The sequence below is a fragment of the Schistosoma haematobium genome, chromosome 1, assembly GCF_000699445.3.
Source record: "Schistosoma haematobium chromosome 1, whole genome shotgun sequence".
In the NCBI taxonomy this organism is placed as follows: domain Eukaryota; kingdom Metazoa; phylum Platyhelminthes; class Trematoda; order Strigeidida; family Schistosomatidae; genus Schistosoma; species Schistosoma haematobium.
Window position 1 is genome coordinate 53,002,519 of NC_067196.1, and position 21,747 is coordinate 53,024,265.

The 21,747-nt window shown below is 33.3% G+C and overlaps 1 protein-coding gene across 3 annotated transcripts in view; it reads left to right on the forward strand.

Annotated features, from left to right (window-relative positions):
* MS3_00001581 (uncharacterized protein) overlaps positions 1-21,747 on the forward strand; it is a 79,198-nt gene that overhangs the window by 48,087 nt on the left and 9,364 nt on the right. For 2 of the 3 annotated variants that reach the window (XM_051209046.1, XM_012940559.3), the window contains one exon: positions 6,847-6,933. In XM_051209046.1, coding sequence (XP_051074468.1) covers positions 6,847-6,933 — 87 coding nt within the window. Of the gene's footprint in view, positions 1-6,846; positions 6,934-15,135; positions 15,533-21,747 lie in introns of those variants that run through there. The other variant, XM_051209047.1, reaches the window with a different exon arrangement.

Below are 21,747 nucleotides of genomic sequence, written 5' to 3' on the forward strand. Positions count from 1 at the left end.
CCCAGATATGTCTTCACCTACATTTGTTGACAAGTATAGAATAGAAAGTCTAGGTCATCTGTGAAGTCCAGATCATCTACGTGTATCCAAAAAATCCTTTTTTAATTCGTGCTTCCCCTCAGATGTCAAGGTCTGCAAAAAACCAGAAGAAAGAGGAAGGTCGAGAGTAAGCATAATTATCTGACACTGACTTTCAATTGGAAGGTATCTGTGAGCTGTCCTCCATGCACGACCTTTCAGTGTAGTCCGTCGTGTGAATTGCGGATGATGATGATGTTCTCAGTTACTCACTCTATATTGTCGAAAAAAGTTTCATAAGGTTCTCCTATACACATTGTCGAATGCTGTCTCATAGTCAATGAAGTTGGTGTATAGTGACGAGTTCCATTCAATTGATTGTTCAACGGTGATCCATAGTGTCACGGTTTGGTCTGTGCACAACCGATCCTTATGGAACCCAGTCTGTTGATCTCGACGTTATGCGTCAACTGAATATTTCAGTCGGTCCAACGATAATCTGTTGAAAACATCTCATGCTACTGACAGTAGTGTGATGCCTGTGTATTTCTCACAATTTCTCAGATCTATATTCTTTAGCTTCATAATAAAGTATGCTACTTTTGGTCTGTCTGTGGCACTTGTTCTTCTGTTCGGTTCTTTTTGGGGAGAATGTGGAATATCTTCACAGCCAACCTTGTGTTTAACTTCAGTACTACATTTGGTACGTTGTCAGGTAGTGTTGCTTTCCCAATGTTGATTTATCTAATGACCAGTCTGATTTTTTCTTCCGCTTGTGGAATGACGTCTAAAGGAATGTCCGTAGTACTGCCTCAATGTCTGGTGAGTTCAGTGACTCTGGTGTATTCAGGAGTTCGCCGAACTGGTCTACCCACCTGTCCTACTGCTCTTGAATCTCAGTGATTGAATTGCTTTCTTTGTCCTTGATCAGTCTCACTGGCTTACTATATTGCCCTGTTACTTCCTTCGTCGTGTCATATATTTGTTTCATATTTCCTAACCTTGCATCTTTTTCCGCTGTCATTACTAGGTTATCAACGTATTTCCTTGCATGTTGGAATTAGTGCTTCTTTGATACTTTCCCACTTGACTCCATAGTGGTTTCCTTCTCTCTGATCAGACATTGTAAGGTTTGGGACCTGTTGTTGAGATATATCTTGGATTCGTTGAGTTTTTTCAGATTTTTGAATGAAGGCTTATTAAACATTCACAATGCACCTTCCCCAGCTGTCCATTGTTTCTTTAGCTTCCTTTTCATCTTTACAACCACCAGATAGTGATATGAAACAGCGTCAGCTCCTCTCTTGGTTGTCACGTCTTCCATTTCCATTCTGAATTTTTTTATTGAGACACATATGATCTATCTGGTTCTCTGTGGTGTGTCCTGGTGAGACCCGTGTAGCTTCTTGCATGTGTTTGTGAGGGAATGTGGTAACACTTATAACCATATCGTTGAATGCAAATCAGTCTACAAATCTATTACCATTCTCGTTCCCTTCTCCCAGTCAGTCTATTTCGTCCTAAAATATCATCAGATCCATTGTTATCCATTTCGACGTATATGTTTATATTTCGCATCAGGATCGTCAGGTCCTTTCCTGGTCATTCCCCTACGATCGACCACAGCCTCCCATAAAGCTGATCTTTATCAACATCGCTGTTTTAATTGGTAGTGGATACCGCTGGATAACATTCATTTTGATCTCGTCCATATTTATTTTGAAGGATGGTTTTATGATCCTGGATCGATGGGATTCTCATCCGATAAACGCTTTACGGGTTTATTTAGATAGTATCAAAGCAATGTCTTGAGTGTGTGGAGCATTTTGTTTTTAATGACTGGTATACTACAGCACTTCTCCCGAATCTAACCTCTTTTGTCCATCTCGCGTCGAATTGGCTTCAATTGTTCCGTGAACCGCCAAATTGTATCGTCTCGTTTTCTCAACTGTTTGATTGCTCCACCCGGTCTACAACATGTTCCGCACATTCCATGTACCTATGTTGTTAGACGGGGCACCAGTCTTCTACCTTCCGAAATGAAGGTCCTTCTCCTCGGTGGGAAGAGTTTAAATAGCTTGAATATTTTTTTCTGTTGAGCAACATTTTTATAATGTTGTTTTCTACGGGATTGGGTTGCTCAGCTCATGCCCAACACTCTTTTTTTATCCTGCTTTGTTACTCGCAGTAACTTTAGAATAAATACACATTGAAAATTAATATCAGTTAAATTTAGACTTGACGATATCTCATTAAATACACCCCTTATTTACAAATTATTTGGTACTTCTTTAATACTGTTTCACTAATTCGAAGTAAAGTATACATTTAAAATATAGTATACAACGAGTTTTTTTCAATATTTAATAAGTCCTTATTATTTATTCAAGAAGACAAAATATCACTTATGATTAAACCTAGTTGTCAAAGATTATCCGTTTATTAGAAATATAGATTTTTTGAATTTTATTTTAACACATAGATATTGGTACAAAGAGGCACCAAATACATATGTGCCACACCAATCTCATTCGATATGTGTGAGGGCTGTGATACTGTCCGGGTGCCCAGACTGAAGCAGGTGGTTTTCTTAGGGGGCCACACCCCGAGCCTTTGACCTATAGGACTAACCCACAAGGCAGTGGAGCATCGTGAGGAGATGCAATCTCACGGAAGCCGGTGACCAACAATTGGTTCATACGCCATTTGTTCCCGCAGGATACTGGAGCCCATGTGCACCATTGATTTGGAATCCGGTTAAAGCGCCGGACATTCGCTTTTCGTCCTCTCATCTTCGTAAACAACACCCCGCCACGAAAAGGCAGTGAGTAGGACTTCTCTAGCAGAGGCTATATACGCGTGGCCATGTGAGAGCATTTCGAGAGGGAGAGCGGACTCTCCCCACTCTCAGCCGTACCAGGGCATTTGGGGGCAAAAATATAGGTGAATCTATTTAATTCAGTTTCTGAATAAACACAATCTTAAAACAATACTGAAGTGAAGGCTAACTACAAACTGACTTCTAACTTAGCTACACCACGGAGACTCTATCGTCATTTTATTTCATCGTTCTCAGAATTTTCTCTCTCTTATTTTAATTTCGTCACGTTATTCAGACTCATAATTACACTTCTGACTGACTGATTGCAACTTATGTTATTCTTACTTAATTTTAATTTGAGTTGATCTTCTTCATCATATAATCAATTGTTTATTTCAACATTATTATCTCTTGTTCCTATGTCAGATGATGCAGAATCTTCTCTTACATACTATTTTTACTTAGGACACTTTTTATGTGTCTTCAATCTCACTCATCCACCATGATGACATATATTCATTTTTACTTTTATGAGTACGTACACTTCACGAGAACTGTGATTTTAAAATTATATAGCTTGTGAGCACCTGATGAAGATCGACTTCGCAAATGACCTGGCCCTTCTATTCCATACACATAATCAAATACAGATGAAGATAAACAGTGTAGCAGCAGTTTCTGCAGCAGTAAGCCTCAACATACACAGGAGGAAAAGCAAGATCCTCAAATACGATAAGGAAAACACTAACACAATCACATTTGACGGAAAAACTCTGGAGGAGATGAAAATGTTCACTTGCCTTGTCAGGTAGCATCACCGATGAATGTGGAAGATATGATGCAGACGTAAAGAAGAGTATTGACAAGACAGAAACAGCATTTCTACACTTGAACAATATATGGAACTCAAAACAAATGTATACAATCTAACATCAAAGTCACAATCTTCAACACCAACGTCAAGACAGTTCTACAACATACAAATGAAACTTCGAGAACTAGCACAATCATCATCAATTTAGTACAAGTATTTATAAACAAATATCTACGTAAAATACTTAATGTCCATTGACCGCATATGATCAACAACAGTCTACTGTGGCAGAGAACAAATCAGGTTCCAGTTGAGGAGGAAATTAGGAAAAGACGTTGGAAGTGGATAGGAAATACATTTCGGAAATCATCAAACTACATCAAGAGGAGTGTGCTAACTTGGAATCGTGAAGTGAAACGGAGAAGAGGAATGCCGAAGAACACATACTGCATCGGGAATCGGAAGCAGACATGAGAAGAATGAATGTCGACTGGAAACAACTGGAAGGGCTTGCCCAGGACAGAATTGGATGAGAATGCTAGTGAGAGACCTATGCTCCTCTATGAGAGGTAACAGGCGTAAGTAAGTAAGAGCAACTGATGATAAACTAACAAAATAAAATGAATTCATATTATTCTGGTCAATTCTTTGTTCTCTCTCTCTTCAAGATAATAAATGAAACTAAATTCATGAAATAGATACTGAGAAAAATCCTAATATTTAACTTTTAAAAATAATTTCATCTGATATAAGACTACGATTTACTTTAATTTGAGTAAACTTATCATTTTAATGTTTAAAAAAATCTGTTTTCAAAATAATGAGTCTTTCTTTAGATAAATTGTATAGTACTTAATCCGTACATTTTTGATTGGTATTATTTCAGTCAAAAAGACAATGAAACTAACTTTTTAATACACATTATCATGTGCAGTTAAATAAGGATCAATGAATTTTTTCCGAATCTAAAAGATGTACTTTTTTTCTTTTTTATCTTTAAACTGCTGAATGTTATCATCATGAAATAATGAACTGGAAAGGGTCGATGAATTTTGGCAACACGATTTAATTTAAGCTAAAACAACCTGAAAATGAAATTTATGAAGATAAATTTCAGAGAAAATGAACATGCATTGAACATAGTTATTAAGAAAATACTCTCATTAACTCATTTACTTACTGTTATTAACCTTCGTTGATCAAAGACCACTGACTAGCCGTTCTAAGATTACTATTAGTCCCAAACGCGAATACGATAGAAGGGTCGGGCATAGAGTTAGCAACCCAGCTCATAGAAGAGAATCTTGCTAAAAAACCTAGCCAGAAAAAGTCAATTTAACCATTTTCACGTAGAATACACAAGTATTTTTTGATATGCTTTTTACATAACAAACATTAAAGTTTATTGTAAATGATTTTCACCATATAAAGATGTTCAGTGCAAATTTCTAACAGCCTTATGATTCGATTACCAAAATTGAAGGACTACTTTCGTAACAAAGTTTGAATATAATAACCTGTCAAATGACTTTCGTTGCTATAAAAGGAACCTAAATATGACTGTACTCCAAGACTTTTCACGATCTCGCACTCGGGATAACGACACAGGACCTCCGGTCTCTCATATGGACGCCTAACCCTTAGACCACTGAGCCGGCATCCGACGGTGTTAGTGTCTAACATCAAACAATCCACGAAATTGCGCAACCACCTTCCATTGTACTGGAGTAGATACCTGTCTCTACCTGATATGGATTAGCTCCACTGGTCACGGCTTCTCACTAGAACTCACGAAGCTAGTCATCGATGAGCACATGAGTCGCGCCCGAGATCGAAGGCCCCGGGTTTGGATCCTGCATGCGGGATCGTGAATGCCCGTATCTGAAGTGTCCCATACTAGAACAAAACCGCCGTCAAGTGCCTCCAGGTTTTCCATGATGGCCTAACCTCGACCAATTCATGGTCTAAATCAAAAACCTAACTATATCCACAACCTCATACGAATAAAAATTATTCAGTTAAACATGAAAATTTATCTCTTACCAAGAAGTTCTAATTTTCCAGGGATTGGAATACAACCAAAGTTATAGATGTCTGTCTGCAGCCAGATCTTTTAACCCGATATTAGGATTCAACCTAGTCTACAGAGAGATCTTGTTGAAGCATGTGTCCTTGACTGATACTCGAAACAAACCCAGTGACCTGTAGACGGACGAGCACACAAAATCTGTTCATCAGAGTTTAAACTGAAAGTTCACATACGCAAAAAATATCATATATAACTAAGAATTTTCTCATTGACCGAGTATACCTTCCATCAAAGCCCAAAAAGTTGTTTAAATATAGTCGTCTTCAAGCCTTATCAACATTACACAAATGTTTATTATGGGTTTCCTTCTCTTGAAATAGTCTAGGATTTGTTTGGAACATTCAGTTGTTTAAATATAAGGAGTAGTATAGTTTGACTTATTTGGTTTTTACCTATCTTGGACGTATTTTGCACCTTAGTAGGTTGATAGTTGAAGAAACATTCTCGTAAGCATAGAAAACTCACCGTTTAGTTAAAATCCTTATCTGTTTGTATCGTCAAACATTCAAAGAAATGGCTTCTATGTCTTACTCACTAGGTAAAATACTTAAAAATTAGTGATGATCAAAGTAGAAAATAAATGACTTCCATTATAAAGTGAATTATTTTAACTTAAAACATGAAAACAGACAAAACATACGTTCCAAGTTTTTGAACGATAGTTACTTTTGAAAAGACTTTACTGGATAAGAAGCATAAATAATAACTTGCACTTTAAATTAGTCGACTTGCAACTAAGTCGTAAGTCGTGACAGTAGAAAAAATTACAAACTCGACAATTATAAAGAATTTATTTTTCTATTAAACCCCCCCCCGCTGTTTTTGTTACAATGTATGCTCTTATGTAAATCGGATTGTTTCTATTATATATAACTCAATTAGACAAGTTGACATTACGCATTCTTTCATGATACATGTGTATTAGTGCGTTAATTTTCAAGATTTGCTAACTATATCTTTGTCCTATACATAAAAATAGTTTTTCAAATGATTTATATATTAGTTCTATGATCCGGAACAAGATGAATTGATATTTTCGCTACAAAATTCCTATTCTTCATTACTCTCTAATAAACTTCTTTTTTCAATTTTCAATTTTTATAGATGGCCACTGGTAAAATAGAACTTCCAGTTAACAATCAAAAAAAGAAGAAATTTTGGAAAGAAGCATTATGCACATTGAAGGGAAAAGTAGGTTCATGTATTATACGTAAAACATTTTATCTCTGAAATCTACCATTTTTACTTTCAGCAAATAATGACTGTCAGTACTTCATATTTGTAATGGTTGTTTGAATCCTTCGATTGACATTTAGGACTTCAATTGATCATTCTCTTATTGGTATATAGGCATCCTATGCAGATTGCTTCGATATCACCTCAGTTCACAAGCATTATTAGCAGATATGGATGGTGACTAACAGTGGAATGCAGGACGTGCGTCTCATCCCATTTGGTACTTATCAGCTTGATGTTCCTGCGTCAATGGGAAGACCCAAATAACCGATACGAGATCGAGGTGAAATTTTCCCCATTACACAAACTAGTGCCTATCTGGACTTAGTATCTAAGTGGATAATACGATGGTGCTTGGAGCGAACGATAGTGAGTTCGAGCTCCGAAGTGGACAGTAACTCTGGGATGCAGATACATGCAGCCGACGAGTCCTAAATAGAACGAGACACGCATCCAGGTTTCCACTGCTATCCACCATCCATCTCTGCTTACTATATTCTGGTTTTATGTTTTGTTTAGTCTCGAATTTCGAAAGTGTATCAAAGTAATCTCTTTGCATTTATTGTCATAAATTAATAATATCTTCAAGTTGATTCACTCACTTCATTTCTATAGAACCTCTTTTAAAGATTCGTAAATTATTCATCATTCATTATTTTTGCGTACATATTTGAATTATTAAATTAATTCATTATGAAACTGAAATAAGGTTCAGTTTTACTATCATCACACTACATTATAAAAAATAAACTTGTCGTCATAAATCTCTCAACAAAACATATTAATTTAAACATGAATAGAGGTTATTATTAGTATCTAAGACACTTTTTTTTAATTTTATTTGTTACTCATCATTTGGATCCACCTACATCCCATTGTTGATAATTGCTTTGAAACTTGAACCTTATACCTTACGCTTCGAACACCCAACAGGTGATTCACTTATCTTGATCCAGGTATCAAATAGATTGTATAACAAATTGAAGTCCTGGTATAAAAAACGACGCTAGTATGGAAGTACGTTTATTCAACTAGTCCCGACTAGGACGAAACGTGAGTCTTGAATCTCACTACTATTCACTATGTTTACTTAAAAATTTGTGGTGTAACAGCAATATCAAAGTAATCTGTTCAGAATACATATTTGCCATCAAATAAACAATTACAGTCTCATTTTAATCAATTAAATCATGGTTACACAAGTAAACTATTAATTTATTGAAATGAAATAAAGATGATACTTGTAATCTAGTCATTTATTTCCTCCATAACAGTAAAAGATGGTTATCATTGAATAGATTTCATTTTTTTTATTAAGATTTGTACCTTTTCGTAAGATAACTTTTGTTATTGTTTACATTCATTATCTAAACTATATTTTGTAATTATATTAACACCAATTACTTTAAGATGATACTCTAATTATTAACTTTTATGAAATTAGTTTATTATCATATTTGAGTTTATGAGGTCAAATAAATGAAATAATTACTAAGACGAATATTTGACTGATATTCGGAGCAAAGTATAACGTTATATAAATTAAGGTATCAGGTGTAAATGAACTTTCTTCAAACATGAAAATGAAAATAAATCTGTTATATGGAACATAATTCATGATATTATCTCATGATTATTTGTTAAGTTTGTTCGTATGTAAAAGTAAACAGTTTTTGTCTGAATTGATTCATCCCCTTCTGCAGTGTGTAATATATGTACGTGCACTACATATAAGAGTATTATTTCTACTGGGGATTCGATTTCAATCATCTGAAACTATCTTACACTTGATTTCTATCAGCATGCCAAGTCAAAAAGAAAATAACTTGAAAGTTAGAATTTGAACTGAAATCCTCACTGAAAATTACGTTCTAATATTCAACAGTCACCTACTAGATGAACAAAAATAAAATCCCTAAAAATGTTTGGTTCTGCACACATAAAATATGTTCGTTATAAAATCATACTATTTCATTATTTTTCTTATGTCAACTTTCTCCTCATTAAAATCTATAAAACATACATATAGTGTGAAAACTAATTTGCAATTCATTATATTACTTCATTTCATAAATTAAATCAGACATTTTGTTGAATCTCATCAAGACCTTATTCAAGCTAATTCTTCATTACATTATTTCAAGATATTTCCTATTTCTATTTTGTTGAGTTCGTAACAGTAAAAAGAAAGATCATGAGTCAGTTGAAGCTAGACCACCATGGAAAACCTGGAAGCACTGGATGGCCGTTTCGTCCTATTGTGGGACTCCTCGGCAGTGCACATCCACGACCTCGCAGGGGTCGAGGTCTCCACAAAACCCATCTGATTTTGAAAGATTCAATTATCTTAAGAACTTTCATCGAATAATTACACAGTATTTAGGCGCCGAGTACATATGAGACATTAAAGAGGAAGAATGTATTTGTAAAGTTTCATTGAATGAATTTAAAGTAAAACCAACGTTTCACCTGATAATTCCTTAAACAAAATATAATCAAACATCAAAATTATCAAATATAATTAGGTACATGTTTCTCCTTGAAAAAGCTTAGACCAGATCACCAGTCGATACGTTGAATTTACTTCGAATTCATTCGCTGATATTTTACAAATACATTCTTTCTCTTTGATCTTAAAGATGATTTGTAAAACAGCATACTTATACAAATTAAATAAAAATTTACCCAGAAAATGTGTAAAAATCTGATAGAAACTCTTATTAGTACATTATGGTAACACTACTGATTCATTTTACTTAAACAAAAATGTATAGAATATTTTTACAGCTTAACAACTATAAGGCAAATATTGTGGAAACAGTTATCATGAATATTTCATAAATCTTCAAAAGTATAGATTTTTTTAATTTTTACAAGGACAATCATTGAATTGATTCCACAAGTTCGTTCAAGAAATGATTACTGTAGGACCAGGAATAGCATATTATTCTTTATTCCTGATTTCTGTCATTTGAATAATATGAATCTATGCAAACATGTAATGCAAACATCATGAACAGTTAAAGTATTTGTTTGAGAATGTTTTATAACGACTATAATCATTATGATACTTAAATATACAGGTAATAATAATAATAATCTGTTATCATTAGATGAGAAATTCAATAGTGTGGAAATATACTTTTTTTGATTGAGATCATGAATCGACTGATGTTAGATCATCATTGAAAATCTTGAAGCACTGGACGGTTGTTTCATTCTATTATGGGATTCCACATCAATGAGCATCCACGATCACATCGTCAGGATTCGAACCCAAGACCTTCGGTCTCGCATGTTAAAAATCGATAGCGATATCTATAGTTTACCAAAATAATGTTTAGAGTAAAACGAAAATTATATAAACTATAAACATTTAATCATAGTAACCCTTTTATAGAAGAAATAAGAACGTTTGTTCGGAGACAATTTTGATTTTCAATTCTTTCATTTGAGTAATTTATACAATCATATTTATCGATAATTTATCTACTTAAAATTATAATTTATAGGTAGATAGAAGGGTATTGTATCATTAAGAAACAAAAAATAAACAAACGATAATCAAAGTGTCAAATATCGAATACTACGGTACGTGATTAAATAAAGAGATTTTGTGTAACAGTAAAGCTTGAACTGGTATTGTATGACGAATAGTTTGTTAGAAATAAAATAGTTCAAGACAATTATATAGTTAGTTATTCATTGGCTTATGGAAAATGATAAGATCTAAATAGCCCTTGAGTCTACAAGACTGGACAAACTGATTTTGTATATAAAGATTAGACTTGAATTAGTGTACAGTTAAATCATCTGCTGAATACAAGTTTTCGATTTATCTTCTAAGTATATGGATTTTTTGAAATGGAATGCGTGTGAAGTATCATGATTAAAACTAATGAGGTGTTCCAGGATTAGATTTTTAACAGACTTCTGGATTTCTTTAATTAACCAGGCAAGGTGTTATTCGAAGATAGGTTTCAAAAGAGCTTTGTTCGTACAACTAATATAACCGGCTCCGAAAAATCACATAAACTGATAGATATTGACGTATACTTTTCTTTTAGTCACTTAATAAAATAAATATAATTCAGTTTTCGTATAGTCGGTCTTTTGATAAAAATATATAAACCGACAACAACCTATACAAACATTATTTGTATAAATATATCCTTTATTAACTAAAAATATGCGACAACAAAATAATGTGCATACGGAGTTGAAGATTAATCAATAAATGCACTTCATTTTAAACTGTTTCTATCTTTCATTAATCTGTTATTTGGCATATTAAACTAATACATGATCATATTTATTCCTTTTTCAAATATTATGTAATAAGCTATTTATATAACTTCCTTGATAAATATCACATATTAAACGTTTTACAATATGTGAATGATGAAGTCTTACTACCTGACAGAGTTACGAGCAAATAGGGTTAATATTGAGTAAAATATATTTAGACCTATTCATAAACTCATTAAACATAAGACTACAAGATAATTGTTTAATTGGAGATTAAATGCTAAACGAAAAGTTAATTTGAAATGGATCGTAAGTAACCCGAAATCAGTTATGAAAGGTTTCGAAGGAGGTGTTTATTATAATTGCAAATACTTCTTTAGTCATTATGCAATCATAAATAACAGGAAATCAACCCTTTCCTTTATGAATTTGAATATAGTTCAAATAACAGTTGAGGCAGAATAATATAAATTCATCATATTTCGTGGTTTCTCATCTGCTGCTTACAACCATTTATGCATTAAGACATGGCATTGAGGTATAATATAATGCGAAATAATTGACAATGATAACGGAAACAATTACAATAGCAAAGATTATATATATATATATATATATATATAATGTTTCTCTGGTTGTTGATTTCTGAAGAATTTCAGCTTTCACCATAGTTTTTCTGAATGAAGATCCTTCAACTTCCTAGGAAGAATTTAAGTGGTTTGATTTGTTGATTCTGGATAGTATACTTTTAGCAAGGATGTTTTCTATGAGATTGGGTTGTTAACCCCATGCTCAACCCTCCGGTTCTACCTGGGCTTGAAACCAGCGGTAACTCCGGAAGAGCTACAGCTCACAGTGGGAAAGAACAAACCAGCTTCCAGCTGAAAAGGAAATTAATAAAAGATGATGGATTGGTCGTATATTTAGGAAACCATCAAACTGCATCACGAGGTTAGCGCTAGAATAAAAAGTCGATGAGTTACGTAATAACTAAACAGGCTTTGAACAGTTTACATAAGTCCAGTGAATTAAGTGAATGAAATGACCGATGAATGAAGAGATAATTTTGGTATATATAAAATAAATCTTAGTTTGGCAAAGACTACATAACAAAATGAACACTAATAAAATAATAACAAAGACTAACATAAAATCATAATTTATCAATGTGGGGACAAGTCGATTATTGTCTCTTTCTGGACATACAAGTTAGGTTTGAGTTACGTTATTGCTATTGTTTCATTACACTGGAGACGCAATTTTGTCTGCTAATGATTTTGAAGGATTATGGAATGTCAATGATATATCAGGTATCAATTAAATACCGAGCCATTGCGCCCCTCAGTCTTAAATCCTTTGGGATATATATAACGTCAATATTGATAATCCTTACTATTCTAATTGTTTCCATCATCAATGTCAATTGTTTTTCATTATGTCATACTTCAGTGGTGATAAGCAACGGATGATAAATATGATGAATTTATATTATTCTGCCTCAATTGTTGTTTTAGCTTTATTCAAGTGATAAACAAATTCAATATACTATAAGATGCATTCCATTGAAGACTTGTAGTTAATATAATCGGAATAATTCACTGAATTAATAAACTGAATATCGGTACACTTTTCTATTGAAAACATGAGCAACTTAAATGAATGAAAATGTACATTTACAAGCGAAATATCTTGTTAAATGTAAATGATTATGGCATTTTATATTTATATTCCCTAAGTTGAAAGTTTTTTGATTGATTTTGTGATAAGCGACAATTCCAATGAACTACTATTCATAACAAATTTGAAATACACTAACCATAAGATTTCAATTTACTGTCAAACTATGAAAAAATATACACTGATGAATCGGTGCATGATCAATCTCATTTCAATAAAACCCATCATTTGTTACTGATTTATATCCTCAGAATATATTCGACGATATTGTCTTCGAACAAAAGTTACAATCATGTTAATCAATTATGTACAATTTATTAATTGTATATATTACAATCCTTATCCCTTTTAATCTTAATTTTATTCATTCTTCAACTATTATTCCTTATTCAAAACTCATTATCATAAATTAAAATCAAAGTTCTTTTATTTCAATTGAAAAATAAAGGATAGTAAGAGAAAACAATGTTGTTTTTGTAAAAGCCTATCATACATTTCAACACATTAATTGTGTAATAATAAGATTAAAACATAATGCTACACTTGACGATATCCTGTAATCTTTTAACAATACTATGTATATATAGCCAACTATAGAAGAAAGTTTAAAACAAAAAAATTTTGGCACAATTTTCAAACACTTCTTTATTTGCCTACATGGATAACAACATGTTGAACAGCTGGTCAAATTAGCTGTTAAATGATTCCTTTGTGTTCTTTCTTTCCTTAAATTTATTTTTGCTTAAATTATTGATTTTGACTATATTAGCTTAAATTAGAATGATAGAAATACTAAACAGAAAGTTGATTATCAGTATGGGGTTGTGGAGATTATTAGGTTTTTTTATTGAGACTATGAACAGATTAAGACAGGTATCTACCTCAGTATAATGGAAGATAGTCGCACAATTTCGTTGAAGTTGGTTGAAGTTAGACATTAACACCATTAGATGCCGGCTCGGTGGTTTAGAGATTAAGCGTTCGCGCGTGAGACAGAAGACCCCGGGTTCAAATCCCGCGAGCGGGATCGTGGATGCGCACTGTCCCATAATAGAACGAAACGGCCATCCAGTACTTCCACGTTTTCAATAGTGGTCTAACATCAGTTGGTTCATGATATTAATCAAAAAAAGGAAGTTGATTATTTGTATCTTGAATTGTTTGTTAAAACGAAGTAATTTGTATTTTCTTTGTACATAATTTTTTTTTAATTATGATAAATCTGTAAGTAATTGAATGTAACTTCTAAATGAATAACTTTCAAATCATTTCATGGATTTTAACATCAACTATACAAGTATTCATTATGGACATAAAATACAAACAAATTTATGTATATTGAATTGCTTATTGTGGATAAACTGTATTTCATTTGATAAATAACACTAACTACTATAAGGTAGATTTGTGTTACAGCTAAAAAAGTAAAACTAAAAATTATGGACATCCTTTGAACGAAACCGAATTGGCCTTAAGAATGTCCACCTACTTACTAGGGCTAAATGAGGGTTTTAAAACTGTGTCAAGAATAAGGATTATAATATTCGGTTGATGGTTAGAATTAGGAATTAGAATTAGAGTTTTCATCACTAACTGAGATAATTTAAAATGCTATTTAGCTAAATATTTGAAGAATTTCGTGCTGAAATCCAAGATCTGTTATCGTATATTTTATCGGTTCGTTCATAAGTTATAGCCTCGCCGCTAAATATTTAAACAAAAATATCACATATAGATATTTTTGACCATGTTCATGAATCTTTGAATAATATATTATACATATTGGATAGACGTGTTGGCGAGACTCTAATTTATGAACGACCTTTGAACGAATCTTAAGTAACCTTGAGAAATATTAGCCAATCAGCAAACAGCCAGTATAGAGTAAAAAGATGTTATACAAAACCATGGAAATAAAGTGGATACATTTCTTATACGTGGTTCAACAACTTGTCAAGGTTAGAGAGAGGTTCAGAGGTTCTAAAATTGTAATGCATGCAGTAGAGGAAATCATCCATACGGCTACAGAATAGTCGGCCTCTGGAGCCATGATAAAGTCTCAAAAACTCTTTCAGCCTCGACCACATAGCTTCAATATTGATTATGTGCACTCCGGTTGTTGAGTGCACAAAATGCTACTTGTGGATAACTACACGATGCACATAAACATGCCTATGTAGGAGTCTGTACGCTGTCCAAACATCCGTATGTATTGTAGTACCTGGCTGCAGCCAGTGTTACTGGTGCTTGTACTATCCACTTCACAATAATTGTCGTAATTTGCCTTAGTTAGGAATTATATATTTGGTTTTCATCACGAACTGACATCAGCTATAATTCCAGAAATTTATTTAGCCAAATGGATGAAAGGCTTTCGCGTTAAAACCCGAGATCTATTATATTATACCTGATTGATTCGTCCACAAATTATAGTCCCGCCGTTTTATTTGTTATAGCCGCTCAATTATCACGTTTTGTAAAAAAAATTCCCTGTGAACCGATCGTACGTTAGCAGTAAGCACTGAAGTTGGCGCCGTAACCTTGAAATCTCTAAAACGCCTCTATTTGGCTCGTCCATAAATTAGAGTCTCGCCGAACTGTTTAACAGTTTCGCAAAAACTATGTACTGGTAAGAGTAACTTTAAATTTAATCAAGAACTCTTACTATCTACAATGACGGTTTTATTTTTCTAAAGTTTATATCCTCCAAAATAACTGTGAATTATTGGACAAATTGTATCTAGTCATGATGTGTTATGCTTGATCTATTTGTTAACAATAATCATTCATATGAAATACTTTAATTAGATATTAATATTTTAATTTTGTTTGCTTGACTAAATGTAATTGTAGCTTCTGATTCATGATTTTACACAGTTCAAACAACTTCATTTCTTGATTGATTTTACTCATGATCAAAGAACCTAGATTATGTAACTATTATTCCATTTTAATTTCACTATGATTAAAGGTATATCATTACAACTTAATAATTATTTACAGTCAAAGTTTGAGCGATACCCTTTTAGCTCAGTGTTTATATGCAAATAATTTTTACTTATTCATGCTTCATTAAGGGTCAATTAAATTTTCCTGTTATAATTCTTTAGTTTTTGAATAATCAATGAAATTAGCATTGTCTATGTTCAGTCATCATGGTGCTGAGATCATTTGTTCTTAATAATGTAACTTGTGACAACCATAGGTGATTGTTATTTCCGTAAGTACTGATTTTATGTTGATTTATTGGTGAGTAACAAACATTGACAAGTTTGTCTTTTCTTTAATGGTGACTGACTTCTTTGTGTCGAGTTGCACTATGATCATTATAATTTAGACTAACAAATGAAAATGTATCAAAAATCATAAAAATTAGCTCCGTTACTAATGAACAGAATGCAGAATGAATTCTATGCTTATCTATAACAGATGATGACTGAACTCACCTGTCAGATACAGTTTGGTTTACTTTGCCCTCCTTGCTTTCCACAGGTCGTTCTGGTTTGCGATCATTTCCAGCGAGTTTCTTTGTTGTGTGATATAATTGTCTTCTATTTTCTTCTCTTGCAGCCTCTTTCACCGTCATCGCTAAATCCTCCATATATTTACATTTGTCGGTTCTGATGCTCCTCTTCACTTGCTTGTTTACTTCAAGCTCCTAAAACTACCCGGTAGCTTAAAGCAAAGTTGATGGTGGCAGGTTGAAAACCTGCTACTTAGAGACTGAAAATCATTTTCTTTTACTACTGAGTTACCGTTTCATCACATTCTATTATGGTTATATTATGTAAGTAACTGGTTTAAACTGAATAAATACATGAATAAAAAATATGGATCAATATATTTCTATTCACTGATTGCGTTTATTGTGTCATTTATACGGTAGCCAGGGATAGCACAAGTCCAGTGTTCCCTGGTTTTTGACTAACCAGTTATTTGTGAAAATCTCTACCATGTATAAAATCAATGAGATCTATTTTTTAAATTACCTTTCAGAATCATTCTGTCCAAGCACTATGTCTTTGGTTTTTGTTTCTATGGCATAACGTACAATTAAATATCACATAGTAGATATTTCACCCAGCTCAAAAAATTGTGCATTTGTGTTCATTACTATTTTAAACCATAAAACTAGTCAGTTAAACATAAAATTTGTTGTGAAGTATCACCTATTCATCTAATTGTTTTAGAATATACGTTTAAGGATCGAATTTTCCATGCAAATGGACAGGTAGTCACGGGAATAGCAAGATTTACATAATTCAAATCAATATTTCTAAACTGTTTCTTTCATGATCAAAAACAATACACTTTGGAGTGAGAGATTATTAAAAAAGCTGCGTAAGGATTCTCTTGAACAGTTATGAAACGATAAAAGCACTGTTAAAATCGTTTCAAAACGAGATTAGAGAGGTAGACTTTAATTATAATGTTTATTATGACGATAGTCTTCGAATACCCAGCGGCTACATGAAATTTAAAATACTTCAACCGACAAAGTCTAACTAGTTGAAACATTGTTGTTGAAGGCACATCATATATATACGATATGTTTGCACTGATATATATAGTATCATTAGCAATATGATTTCCTTACCTACCATTCGATTTTTCTTAGAAATTTCAAATCAGTAGAAAATTTTCTGAAATAAAATAAACCATGTTTTTATACGCGTAGAAGACATTTAAACAACAAAAGAATTTCAACCAATTATTTATGCAGTGGTCTATTTTTTGGAACTAGACTATGTTCATATTGATGATAAGATATTTATCATATTTCCATTATCACATTAGATTGTATTACCATTGAAAGATTTATAAAAATCTATCGACTGAGTTACTATGAATGTAATACTTTCATCTTTTAAGTAAACTAAAATCAGTTGATCTTATTTTTCAGTAGAGAATCTAGTTATTTATTTATTTATTCATTTATTTATATGAACACATAAATATTGGTACAAAGGGGCACCGAATACATATGCACCACACAAGTCACTTGATCTTTGTGTGGGCTATGATGCTGCACGGGTGCTCAGGTGGTTTGCTCAGGGGGCCACGCCCGAAGACCGGCCTGAAGGTCTGATCCACAAGACAGTAGAGCAACGTAAAGAAACGAAGTCCCATGGTAGCCAGTGACCAACGATTGGTTCACACGTCATTTGTTCCTTCAGGATCCTGAAGCTAATGGGCATCATTGGTTTGTAATCAGGGTTTTCTAACTCCTCCAGGTAGATCCCCCGTATTCATTAACCCGGTTAAATCGCTGGAAATTCAATTTTTGTCCTCTGAACTTCATAACCAACATCTCCGCTACGAGAGTGCAGTGAGTGGGACTTCCCTGAACGTGGTTGTATGCACGTAGCCATGTGAGAGCATTTCGTCCAGTGTGTTTCATAGATTCCAAGAACATCCAGGTTGTATCTTTTCATTTCTGCAGCAACTTGGATGACTCTCCCAGTCTCCCATGTTCTACGAACATTCCGTGTACCTAAATTAATGGTTGCTCCGGTTGTCAGAAGGGGTATCAGCCTCGTGGCTTTTGAAAGAACTCGACTTTCACCATGAGGCGACACAACTCTTCTAAATGTAGACCTTTTAACTCCCAGGGCAGAATTTGAATGGTTTGGACTATTTTTTCTCGTTGATGGTTTTTCAACGAGTTAGTTTTTTACGGGATGGGGTCACTAACCCCATGCCCAACCCTCCTCCTTTATCAGGGTTTAAGACCGGCAAGACCGGTGAAGAAACCAATTTTAACGCCTATCACAGATCTAAATGAACACCACGAAATTAGTACACAAGTACTTATTGCGTTCGTTATGATCACTGTGTCAAAAACCTTTTGCCTAGAAACCCTTAGTTATCTTGATATATTTCACACTACTTTCTGAAATAATTTAGCTTGCAGCTTGTGAACCCGACGACACAGTCGCGTGTGATGAACACCCCGATGTTTTACACTCCTAAAAATCAATGTGGCTGATCTTATGCATAACATGAATAATATGACACTATATTCGCTAATAAGCATATTGGTTTGAACAGTGCAAATTTCTTAACTCTCCTGATAATGTCATCACACAACAATATATTGGGAAGTTTATTCATGGTGATTTTTTTATAGTCCCATTTTCTCCTACACGTTACTATATATATATATATATATATTAAAGATAATGAAATGTGTTATTGCCCTAGTTTTTATATTTTTCTATTAAAAGCTATTATGTTTATTTTTATCACTGACGAAGTAATTGTATATAACATTGATTCTTCATTTGTTCACAATCTAAATGTCTTTTGTTCACACTCTATTAGATATAACATTTTTACACAACCAGTTAAACAAGCAAACAAAGATAGTTTGTAAATGCACACAAATTGGACACTTTGTTATTCATCTTTATCTTCTAAAATAATATAAATACGTACAACACTTCTTGTGATTTATTATGGTACACCATCATTGAAAAACTGGAAGCACTGGAAGGTCGTTTCGTCTTAGTATCGCACTCCTCAGCACTACGCATTTACGATCCCACACGCGGGATTCGAACCTAGGACATTCGGTCTCGAGCACGAATGAGTTGGTAAGTCGTGCTGAGGAGTCTAATACAAGGATGAAACGACGGTTCAGTATTCCCAGGTTTTCAGTGATGGTCTAACATTGACCGACTCATGATCTCAATCAAAAATTTTTATCGAATGAGTAAAAATCTCACATATCAATTTCAACGTTGAAAATATCTCAATTGTACAAAATACTCATTTTTATATGTGGATAATAATCAGCTATATTTTTTACTAATTAAAATACACCGTTCATTTTTGAAATTTTTATCATGTTAATTAACTACCACTTACAATCACATTGTCTATCCCAAGAAGAATTCGATACTATTTCGAAAGTCGAAACTGACTACTTCATTGCCAGTTTCTACAATATACAATGAATTATGCATCTGGCTTTAGAGATGTTTTAATAATTAAAAGTGAATTATGTTAATTGTACTATTTAATTTAACTTTTAAATTATTATACTTGCATACTTTTGTACGGTTTATAATACGTTGGTTGACTCACAGAAAACATGATATTCAAACTGTTTTCCTTTCGATTTCTATAAACTTTAAATAACACCTTCATAGAAAGTTTATGTTTTTATAATCCGACATTGAATGAAAAATATGTTAAAGTAACGGCTGATCAGTAAAGTGAGCTCACGATGTATAACTGAATAAAAGGTGACCATAGTAACGATCTTGACAATATAGAACTACCACAACGTAAAATAATGGTTGCGCAATCTTGCTGAACAGAGAAAAAATACTGATAATCAAAATACTTGATTATATACAAAATATTTTGTTATATAAATGGATAAAATTCTGATTACATGATTATTCATTTAATAAGTTCAACTATTACCTGGGATCAGAGGAGGTTTTGTGGATATTATAGTAATTTATTAGTTGAGTTCAATTAAAGTCAATTAAAACTACACCACCATGGAAAACCTGGAAGCACTGGACAGCCGTTTCGTCCTAGTACGGGACTCCTCAGCAGTGCGCATCCACGATCCCGACTCGCGAGATTCTAATCCAGGACCTACCAGTCTCGCACTCGAGTGCCTAACTACTAGACCACTGAGCCGACCGGCATCCAACGGTGTTGATGTATAACGTCAACTAATCCACGAAATTGAGCGACACATTCACCACTGTCATCAGTGAGTTACTATCTCACAACACACCTGGTTGAACTCCACTGGTCACTGCTTCTCATTAGAACTCCATGAAATACCTCTTGAAGCCAGTCACTATTGAGCATATGTTGAATAATATCAGAAGGGGTTTTATAGATATTATAGTAATTTCAATGGTTGAGATCATGAGTCAGTTGAACCTAGACCACCATGAAAAACCTGGAAGCATTGAACGGCCGTTTCGTTCTAGTACAGGACTCCTCAGCAGTGCTTATCCACGATCCCGCCTTGCAATAATCTAATCCGGGACCTACCGAAATATGACAAACACTGTTTTCTGATCCAGTCATTCTTTATAAACCCGGGCTGTTTTGTAGCTAGTGAGATACTTTGACTTAAAATGAATTGTCTTTATTTGTTCTAAAACTTTCATTATTTTTCCTCTAATCAGACTTAATAAAGTCTGATGTATAAAACTACCGTAAAACCGTTTTATGTATGAATACATGAATATTCCGTGAGAAGTGCATTTTCAAATTTAATATTAGTGGAAAGTGAAGGAAAACGTATTGCTATTTTTCACTATTTATCCTTCATTAACCTGCCAAATAAGTTAATCAGTTCACACTGACAGTTGTTAACAGATTCCTATGTTTTAATTTATTCTGAATACATATTGAATAGCTTATTCATTGCTGAACTTGTATTCTATGAAAATTTCCAACGGTGACAATTGAATTAATCAGTATCACAACTGACTGCATGACATTATACAACATCTGTATGAAGAATATAAAGTTTTCTTTTTTATGGCTTTATGAAATTTTCTTTTGATTTATATAGGTATAAATAAATTATACTTCAACAAGTTTGACTTAACAAATATACCTTACAGATTTCTTGGAAAGAAATCGACGTTTCATACTTGAAAAAACCATCAAATTCATTAGAATCCACATAACTTATAGTTTTTTGCATAGTAATGATTTATTACCTTCGTCAATAATAAAATATCAACAGTGTTGCCATCATTTATGAATTGCATTCTCATTTATTAATTATTTGATTTCCTATTTCAACTTAACTTTCAAGAAACATTGTAGTACACATCTTTCCCAATCAAAAATAATTTT